General features: G+C 31.6%; 1 protein-coding gene across 1 annotated transcript; it reads left to right on the plus strand.

Annotated features, from left to right (window-relative positions):
• Positions 1-844: 844 nt before the first annotated feature.
• LOC131035300 (pectate lyase 1-like) lies at positions 845-2,850 on the plus strand. Its single transcript, XM_057966975.2, has 3 exons — positions 845-1,522; positions 1,702-1,805; positions 2,490-2,850. Exons 1-3 carry the CDS (start codon positions 845-847, stop codon positions 2,848-2,850), a joined length of 1,143 nt encoding a protein of 380 aa, XP_057822958.1.
• The last annotated feature ends 8,298 nt before the right edge of the window (positions 2,851-11,148 follow it).

Genomic DNA, 11,148 nt, shown 5'->3' on the forward strand with positions numbered 1-11,148 from the left:
CCATTATAGATCCTAAAAACTCTTGAAATTAGAAAAGCATTGACCCATATTTGGGAGATACATCCCTAATTTGGAAAGAAGTGCCTTAATACTTATCCAATTCATCTATAATCTAGACCATGTATGCTTCACTATAATATCAATATAATCTTCAACAACCCTTTAAACTAGATAGAAAATTTAGTAAATTTTGAGAGATTTATTTCCCTAAATGACTTCCAAAATTTAGAATTATGCCTTGCTTTTATAGTACAAATATTGAGTTCTAATACCACTTGTAATAAAATAAATTGCACAAAGGAGAAACATGATATGAAATATTGTATAGATACTTAATCATATCTAAGAATAACAAACCACTTCAAAACATCATTTAAAAATAACTTTAATTACAAAAACCAAGTTTAGTAGAAGTCAAAATTCCACATGTATACCAACTCTTTAAGCACTTCAAATCAAACTGTGTGTTAACATACTTAACTTAGAGATTCATTGCAAAAAATTAGCCACTTCCTATTGTACTCCTAGCCACCCAATTATAGTTAATGACAATCCGCATAGCCCCACGTATATCTTTGTCACAACAAACCCTAATCATAAGACTCCATAACCAACCAAATAACAGGTATCCATGGACTATATGTATTATGTTAACGGCCTGAAAATCAGGCGCGCTACATTCTAAATTAAGCCTAGCAAATTTCAAGTAGTCCCGGACTATATGTATAAGCTCATCTGCACAAACAATTCATACAGATGAAGCTAATCTTGGCATTCTCTATGCTCTATTCTCATAGCTGAAAGCCAATATTTTAAAAGTATAGAACTCCATTACAACTACAAAATGGCTGTAACGCACATGAAATTAGCCCTGCTAGTAATTTTCTTGCAATTTTTCTTGTCAACATCAAGACCCTTGACCACAAAAAGCAACTACAATGCCATTGACAAATGCTGGAGGAGAGATCCAAATTGGACAAATCACAGGATGAGTCTTGCAAACTGTGCAAAAGGCTTTGGAAGTTATGCCATGGGAGGCATAGGAGGTACAATATATACAGTCAGCAGAGATGATGACAATGCTGTAAATCCTTTGTTTGGGACTCTCAGATATGGTGTTACTCGCGATCAACCTCTGTGGATAGTTTTTGCAAGGGATATGGAGATTCATCTTCAGATGCCCTTGTTCTTCGCAAGCCACAAGACTATTGATGCAAGGGGAGCAAAAGTCATCATTAGCAATGGGGCCTGCATAACGCTTTATAATACCAGCAATGTTATCATCCATGGCTTAACCATTCATGACTGTCAACCTACTGGATCTGGAGATGTTCTAATCTATGAGTCCAAAGGAGTGGTGAGAGATTATCCAATGGATGGCGATGGTATATCTGTTATAAGTTCTAGAGATATTTGGCTTGATCATAACACCATTTCTCACTGCAGTGATGGTCTCATAGATGTGACGCTTGGCTCAACAGCGGTTACTATTTCTAACAACAGATTCTTTAATCATAATGAGGTAAGCAAGCATCACATCCAAAAATAATATCAATTTCTCAGCAGATCAATTTCCTTTTCAGATTTGTTCTTGTTCTTATGGTTCCTTCATCTCAACTTTTAATTTTTTATGTTATAGATAATATGAAGTGTTACGGTTTAATTTTTTTCATAATTAATTGTTCCATTGTGTTATGACAGGTAATGTTATTAGGCAACAGTGATACATATACACCCGACTTAAACATGAGGGTTACTGTGGCATTCAACCATTTTGGACCAGACCTTATGCAACGCATGCCAAGGTAACTTATCAAATGAATTAAATTGAGTAAGTTTTCATTAAGTGTGTGCTATATCTAGTGGTAAATTTATCTATATATATGAATATTTAAGTAAATAGTTATTATTTCTTTTATATCTTTTTATTTAATAAAACATTCCTATAAAAATAAGGATGAATTAGAACTTTCATCTTTATATTAATTTTAATATTTTTCTCTTTTGTCACATTACAATGATAGTATAATATCTTATTAGTTTCATTGAAGAATAAAAGTATTCTTTCGATATATCTAGTTTCTTATATCTTTCTTATTACAATATACTTATTAGACTATTCTCCCTTTTATATCATATGCTCCATTTTTCCCAATATTATGCCTAATTTCAAACAGAAAGTCATGAAATTTTTTATATAGAATGTTGTGAAAATTAAATGCAATAAAAATATATTTATGATATTTTAAATTTTGGTCATTCTTGATTTCATATATACAAAAATAAACTACAAGAAAGTATAAATAAAATCATTCATGTCCTTTATCTATACATTACAGTTTAAAATTCACCCTTATCATTCAATCCTCTAAACAAAATATATACAAAATAGCTAGAAATAATTATAAGACTATATAAGTAGATGGGGAATATTTTTGGTAAGATCATACCTTTGCATATTGCTAATCATATTGTTATTGATAATGTAGGTGTAGATTGGGATATGTACATGTGGCAAATAACTACTATGAGCCTTGGGGAATATATGCAATTGGAGGAAGCTCAAATCCGACCATCTTGAGTGAAGCGAATTGGTTTGTGGGTCCAAGTGATTATACCAAGAAACAAGTGACACACCAAAATGGGTGTACTAGTGGTTCACCTTGTGTATTGAGATCAATCCATGATATGTTTTTAGAAGGATCATATTTCAAACAATCAGGTTGGGGAAATGCACATCCAACATATGATCAAAGACAAGAATTTAAGATTGATATTGTCTATTTAGTACCTAAATTGACAAAGAATGCCGGGGCTCTAGATTGTTTTCCCAAAAAGTCTTGTTGGTGAAGTTTTCCATTTAGTGTAATACATCCATCTAACATATCAAAGGTCGACTTGACTATGTGTTGACCAACTTTAGTTTAGGTACTTTTAGTGCCAACTTTAGTTTAGGTACTTTTAGTTTTGTATCTAAGTTGTCTTGTTTTTGTTTTAATTTCTTTCACTATTGTGACAAAATTGTGCATATAATTTATATTTTACATATTAATGAAAATTATTTTTGTGTGTCAATTATAATTAACTTTTATCTTGGGTGTGTCCACTATCTTTATCAAAATACAAACATGGGATTACTATAATTGAGTGAGTTGTGTTAGTATTGACATTTCATGTCATATATTATTATGTGTCAATTTGAAGATAAACTTCGACTCTCACTTTTTAGTATTTCACTTTTCTCATGTATTATTATAATTATTGTGTATTAATACATTCAATTTAAATTTTATAAAGTTTTCTATTATAAGAAATATATTACAAAAATGTGGATTAAACTAATTTAAGAGAGTGAATTTAATTTGTATTAAACTTTTATGTTATATTTTAGCATCTATCAATTTCAAGAGAAAAAGGTCAACTCTCATTTTTTAAATTTGTATTTCACTTATTTTCATGTATTATTAAAACCTTCATGTTTATTAATATATTAAATGTATAATTGATTTCAACTCAAATTTAATTAAATTATTTTTAACTATTATTTGTATTAGAAAATTTATATATAGAAATAAATAATTTTAATATACAAGGCAATACAACTTACTCATCTAATGTAACAAATTCAAATAAAGATTTTTTGTATTTAATATTAATTAAATAACTAAAAATAATCATTCTTCAAGGTGGTGGTTTCCCAAATAATATTCTCCACACTAGTTTTAAAATACCTTTTAATTAAACTCAAATATGCAACCTTCCACCCATCTCTTCTTTAATGCCTTGTAAATCTAAAGAATATCTCCTTTCTAAAATATTGAAAAAATATTTTTTCCCTAAAATTGTAATTCTTGAAATTACTTAAATAACTATAGCAATTCATGTATAGTTTATTTATAATTTATTTAAGTCTCTATTTAAGATTTTTATCATTTTATAATTAAAATATATCACAATAAAGGAATATAACAATGTACATTATTTTATACTAAATAGTGATAATAAAAATAATAACAATCTACATGAAATTATACTTTTGATTAAAACACACTATTACAACACCTCCCTACACTATATATTAGAGATATACGAGCTAGAAAATAGTTCATTTTGACACTACACTATACAATATTGATATATCTCATTTTGTCAAATCGAAATCAACAAAAGATATATGTTTGTGTATACTAGCTCAATATACATCTAGTTGGATTTTAATTTATAAGATATATTGTTGACACAGTTTTGAAACTAAATTTACTTAACAATTAAAATATATTATTAATTAAGAAAGGTTTGAAATGATACATAACAAAAAAGTGAATAGCCAATAATTTTTCTATTATTAACAACAATCTAAATACAAATGTGAAGCATTCACTCAAAAAAACCCTTAAATCCTACCACAATATGCTAGGAAAAATAAGGAAATCGGAAAATATTTCACACAACGGCAACCTGTGGGTGATATTTCTCTTGGAGGCCCTTAGAACCAATGCCCTTGAGCTATTGTGTTAATGTTTTATCACTCTAAAGACTATCTTCAGATGTTCAATTATTTTTTTTAAATAACAATGTAAATAATTCGAAATGGAGCCAAATTCAATGTATCTATGAAACCAATTTCAAATTTCAAATTGGGTTCTCAAATCCCACTATTAAAAAGGGATGAAACTCCCTTTCTCAAATCCCACTATTCAAAAAGGATGAAACTTTCTTTTGGCCAAGTTTTCTTCAAAACCCTCCACTTTCTTTGGAAATTGCTAACTCTAAAAACTTGGCATAAGCTTACAAAGAGCCACAAAAAATGGTAAAAGAAACTTTCCAAATTTACCACAATATAAATGGAAAAGTTTATTTAAATAATAAGAAATTTCATTTATTATCTATATTTGGATAGACAAATTTATGATAAATAATAATTGTTAGTTTTTGAAAGAGGACATGACAAGTCCTCTCTTCCCAAAAGATTCTTGTCCTTAAACAATTTTAAATGTATGGCTCTAAGATAACAATCTCATCAACAACAAAAAAAATGTTAATTTGTTTTATTTTAATTTTCATTTATTTCTATTGAGTCTTGGCATCTCACAACATCAAGAGGTCACTAATTGGTTCAAATTTGTAATGTTTAAAAGTTGTAGGAAAGAGAGTCGAAACACCAAGTGTTTAAAAATGGCTTTTTCTGGTATTTTGGAATAATTTTTAGTAAGTCATTTGTTGTAGAAAAATAATCATCAATATGTAGTCTTGAAGATGAATGTGGGAACTTTGATGTTCATGTTTTTTAGAGAAAATGAAAGATGTTTGTACAATCATAACCAATATCGAAAAGTGGTCTATCAACAATGTTCTATCTAGTTTTGTGAGGCTTCTAGGTATCCTTTCTAGTCTCCAACACATTTAAGATTAAATTAGTAAATTATTAGTTCCTAAATACAAAATGACATGAATGTAAAGGCTCTCAAAATTCAATAATTTGAAGTGATTAGAAACAATGCTAGAGAAAACTAATAATCTATGCCTTGTGAAATTTTAAGGAGGGAAATGAATAGTTGAATGCCTCTTTGACGTTGCATTGGAAAGAGAATTCAATATAGAATTGAGAGGGAGAAGATGAAAATTTGTAGGCAAAGATGAAGGTGAATGAAGTCGGGAAGGGAATGAAAAGAAAAATTTAAATGATTGGAGGCAATGAAAGGCCATCTATGTAATTTGTTATAGGTGTAATTTGTTTTACAAAGTATGTATGAGTAAAAGATGGAAAGTGTTTGTATTTTCTATTATTTTGTGAGTAATGTGTTCTAGTAGCAAATATTATTCTTGCACCAAGTGGTATTAGAGCCAAAGGTTTTGTGAGCATAGGTAAAGTGTTGAATTCAAGGTAGTCTCTCCCAAAACCAATAGGTGAAGAGTGGAGTTGTGTGAATACATCATTGACTATGAGGTAGTTTGCACTTATCTAAAGCAATTTTGTGGAGCTCGAATGTGTTGTTGTAAGTGTATGAAGAATGTTGAGCAAATAATAGTTGAGAAGGATACGCCATGGAAAATAGAGTTGATTATGTGTGAAAAGTTTATTGCAAGTATGAACGAGGACATGCGATTGATTTTATTTTGTACCTATAAGTTTGTGTAGGTTGTAGATTGAGAGTATGTGAAAAATATTTGACAAAATGTCAAATAAGAAGAAAAGCATTATGTTGCCTGTTGGAAAGCCTTTTGTAATTTTAGCTCTTTTTAGATGAGAAAGAAGTACAAGTATGAAATGCTAGAATTTTAAAGCAAAACTAGCAATAGAGAAGAGGAAAGAAGATAAAAGTCTAGATTTATGTGTAGATAAATTTGGGTGTTCGAAGGGAGAGAAAGACATTATAGTAGAAATTAGAGAAAACAAAAGTTCTAAAAAAATGATTGTATGTCCTTTGAAGGAAGAGAAGGTGGAAGAAGAAATTAAAGTAGAAATTCGATAGTAGAGTTTCATGAGCAAAGTAAAGTTATAATAGTTGAAAATGAAAATGTTGTGGAAGAGAGTGAAGAAGGAAGAGTTGTAACGTCAACAAAGGAACTATAGAAATGGAGGTAATAAATATAATTTTTCATTTTCATGGTAATGAAGATGATGGAGAGATGTATGCAAAAGAGAAGTGTGGAAGAAGAGGCAAATGCAAAGGAGGTACTGAAGGAAATGCCTAATTTTCATAAAATTGTTAGAACAAGTTTGTATATAGGTGCAAAAGAAGATAATATGAATGAGATGGAGTATGAAGAAAATAATATTTGGTTGAGGAGGTCAATCAATGGTGAACTTAATTTTACAAGAGGAATAAGTGAGGAGAAGATTTGGTGGAAGAAGGTGGGAGTTGCTCCAACCAAATGTTGTAAGAGGAGAAATAAGTTTTACAATATATATGCTTTAGTGGTGGAGTTCACTATAGGGTGTTTACAACTTGGAAGAGTAGTTCAATAACTCAACTCCATTTTGTGAGTTATGCTCATGAGCTTCTTACTTGGTGTGTCTAATGCAACAGGAAAGAGAAATATGTTGTAGCAGCCCATGAATGAAGAGAAAAGAGAGGAGAGTATGGCTATAGAGGATCATCAGTTGGTGAACAAAAATAGTGAATGTGAAAAAGGTGATAATACCTCACATGTTGAGATAGTAGAATAGTTGAAAGTTCATTAGGAAGAGGTTTTTGTAAAGGTTCATCAAGAACTCATGAAGATGATGTGTTTTTCGGGATGAGTGAAGATGTAACAGAGTTACTTGAAGATGTTGCAACAATGGAAAAGGATGTTGTAGAAGACATAAATATTGATTATTCTGAGTTTTGTGAAAAATAGGTGAAAAGAGATGATTAATACAAGTAGATGTTGGATTTACTATAAGAGTGCAAGATGATACTGTAAAATGGTGTTAGAATGTTGCATGCCTACATGTGGAAGCAATAGGAGATGTTGTGGGCAATATTTGGTGGAGGTGGGTAGTCCATGGTGGATTGAAATTAGTTAAATATGGAAAGCCTGGAAAGGTTATTTGGTGGAGGAGGTCAGTTAGTGGTGTGTTGGATACCACAAAGGAAAAGAGGATAGGAGAGAGTTTTTGGTGGAGGAGGCTGGAGTGCAGAGGGCATGATTCCACCAGAGGGAAGAGGAGAAGGGGCACACTTTGTGGAAGAGGTCAGCCATAGTCCTAGCTAGATGTTGGAAGAGGCAATCGAATAAGACTTCTTATGTACATCAAGTAGTAATGGGATTTGTCGTAGGTTGTTTACAACCTAGAAGAATAGGTCAACTACTTGGCTCCATTTTATGAGACTAAGCTCATAAATTTCTTACGTGAATGTGTGGTGTAGCAGCGCCCAAGTGGACGGGTGATCCAGCACCCAAGTGGTTGTTTTCTTTAACTTCAATTTTGGTGTATTTGATAGTCTCGTGGCATCTCTCACCTAGCAGATTTGTATGCCAAATATGGAAACATACACAATATCCGGGTATTGTATAGCAGGATATGCACAGAATGGATTTGTTGAAAAGCTTTGGAAACATTTCAGAAAATGCAATTCGTATGTGCAAAGGTAAACGTCTCAAGCTTTGCCAACATCCTTCCATCCTGTCTCAAAATAGAAGCTTCACACATACCATGGACCATCAAAACATGAATCAATGTGGATATTTGTCACATATTAAAATTGTAGGTGCCCTTGTAGACATGCTGTGGAAGCACAAAGCACGAAACTGATTGACAAAATACTTTATAGAAATCCCGTCTCATATATTTCTACGATTACAAGTTATGCACAAAATGTATTTGTTGATAAGCTTTTAGAAACCTTTAAGAAAATGCAACTGGTGGCGTAGAGCCAAAATCCTTGCTAACATCCTCCTTGCCCGAGTCAAAATGTGAGCTTTGGAATAGGTTGCCGTGCTCGTTGCTTTCATAGATATGCATGCTAAGTGTTGATGCAAAGACGTGGCCTATGAAAAGTTTTACCAAATGTCTAGCATCTACGTGGTAAAGCCAATGTCTAGCATCTACGTGGTCTCTGGAAATCAATGAAGAGAATGCTCTGACAAACTCGTGGCTCGGGGACCACAAATATGTATTTGTTGGAAAACAACTATTGAATTGATGCAGTTTCCAACTGTTTGAAGAGGTAAAAATGCATATCCTTCCAATTGCCAAAGACAGAATCTGAAAGGGCTTGCACATAAGTAATGAAATGAGAAATAACTGTAGCATGAGAATGTTAATTTTAAACAAGCAGAGAAGACATAATAATCAACAGCAAAGCAAAGAAACTATAACATAAATGAAATTTCAACAATTTAATGTGGTTCACCATCACTGTTTACATCTATTAGAAAGCAGGGAATATTTCTATTAATCAATATCTCTAATAGACATCATATATGAATTGTACACAGCTATTTATATAATCGTATTCAGTAATGAAATGAATAGCTGAGAAAAAATAAAAGGTCATCTGACTGTTGAACTTCACATTCCCAACAGAAAACGGGTTGAAGCTAAAAAGACATTGATGGCATGTGAATAGTATGAATAGTAGGAAAGGAAGGTTGATTTAAAAATGCGATCAAAGAGGACTGTGTGTGGGCTTTTGCATAGAGGTAGACATCGACCCATTTAGTTTAAAGGGGTTGCGCTGTGATAAGGAGATGCATTGAAATGTGTGTGGCTGCTTAGTGAGAGTAACAAATGTGCGGCAAAGTGCAGAGAGAGTGACAGGCCAATGTAAAGGCCAAAACTTTGTAACTAAATTTATTGTAAATGAATAGTTGGATCATTAGTTAGAATAAGTAAAATCGAATGATTGTGTTCTCTCACGGCCCCACTAGGAAGTTGCCTCATGACGTAAAAAACTCGTCAGTCAGCGGGATTGCCCAAAATCTATGTTATATTGTAATCCGGTAAGAAGGAAGATTCACAAGAAGCCCACAGTGCCTACGATCGGAGGACGCATGTATTCCAAATTGCATTTAGTTTGGGAATAAAAGTTCATGGCCTGGTTAAAATACAAAGACGCTTGCAGATGGAATGATAACTATGTATTTGTGAAAAGCCTAATGTCTACTCTTGGCGTACAGGGTTGAGAAGAATATTATGTTGCCACCATAGTTTTTTCCAGGAAATGATAATCCCATAAGCTGAATTGTATTCGCAGATTCAAATGGTTTGTACATGTTGATGAATCAGACAAAGGAATGTCAAAAATCGATGTTGCAACACATCTCAATTTAATATCTGACTTGAACAACGACAGTTGGGAATGGTACCATGTTCTTGCACAGGAAGGAGGAAACTTCATAAGTGATAAAGTGAGCACGATAAAGAGTGGATCTTCTGTTTATAATTTATTCATAAGCTTGCAAAATGAGTTCCTATGAAGTAGCGTGAGCTGCTATGTGCAATGGTCATATTCATTTCTTGTTCTGTAGTGATACATAGACAATGAGGATGAATGGAAATGATTTTAGTTTGAATAATAGTGCTAATAAAATTAACACTAAATGACCGAGTAATATAATGGTTCAAGTATTATGTGAAAAGGGCTATAAATGATAGAGCAAAATTAAATCATGAAGAGAATGGCTTAGTCTTGTTCTTGCTTGGCTTTGTGAGAGTCAAACGAGTGATAAACGATGGAAGATCTATTAGTACATACAAACAGACAATGTCATCGTGAGGAATGAAGGTTTGGCCAATGATATGATAAAGAATATTTGTGGATGTATCTTAAATCTGAAGGTTAATTTAGAGGCATTGTGTATTAATTAAGCCAATGATATGATAAAGAATATTTGTGGATGTATCTTAAATCTGAAGGTTAATTTAGAGGCATTGTGTACTAATTAAGAATGCACAAGCGATAAATGTTTCTTTATTGTAATGAGAAGTGTCAAAGCTATCAGTGGCAATGTTTTAAATAAGAGATCAATTAATGTGCAACATTTTCCTTAACTCAAATAGTATCGTGGGCATGAGTACTTGCATCAACATTTGAAAGATTTAGATATTAATGTTAAATGGACTGTGAAAAGGGTATATTTGCGACAAGGAAAAAAATTGGTATGAGCGTGATTTTGCATATTTTATGAAAAATTACTTAGATTAATGTTTCAAAGGTCAATACTAGTGTAATAAAAATGTATTTGTAGACATCTAAACTGGTCTTGTCAAATTAAATAAGTATTTTTATTTATTGAATTATTTTATCCTAAGTTTTCTATTAACTAAATAAATTCTTATTTATTTAATTAATTGATTAATCCTCTTCTAAGCCTTTCCCCATTTAAATAAATATTATTATTTATTTAAATTATCATTTTCCTAAATTAAATAAATATTTTATTTATTTAATTGATCCCACTTCTTCTATTAATTAAATAAATCTTTATTTATTTAGTTAATTCATTAGCCTTTTCTACCCTTTACACATGTCATTCATCTCTTAATTCTTCTCTTACCTACCCTCTTTATCATTTAGTTATTTCGTCTACCTACTCTTTAATCTTAGCCAACCATTTATCCTTTACACTCCTCAATCTTATCCCTCAATTTCTTATAGTGTTCTCTATATAAGAGGATACTCTCCTTCATTATCGACCTAATCAGCACATTGATGA

The sequence above is a fragment of the Cryptomeria japonica genome, chromosome 5 (genome assembly GCF_030272615.1).
Source record: "Cryptomeria japonica chromosome 5, Sugi_1.0, whole genome shotgun sequence".
Taxonomy (NCBI): Eukaryota; Viridiplantae; Streptophyta; class Pinopsida; order Cupressales; family Cupressaceae; genus Cryptomeria; species Cryptomeria japonica.

Coding starts and splice junctions, on each gene's coding strand:
- LOC131035300 (XM_057966975.2), top strand. CDS start 845: ATGGCTGTAACGCACATGAAATTAGCCCTGCTAGTAATTTTCTTGCAA. Junction 1,523..1,701: donor GATTCTTTAATCATAATGAG/GTAAGCAAGCAT, acceptor GTGTTATGACAG/GTAATGTTATTAGGCAACAG. Junction 1,806..2,489: donor CTTATGCAACGCATGCCAAG/GTAACTTATCAA, acceptor TTGATAATGTAG/GTGTAGATTGGGATATGTAC.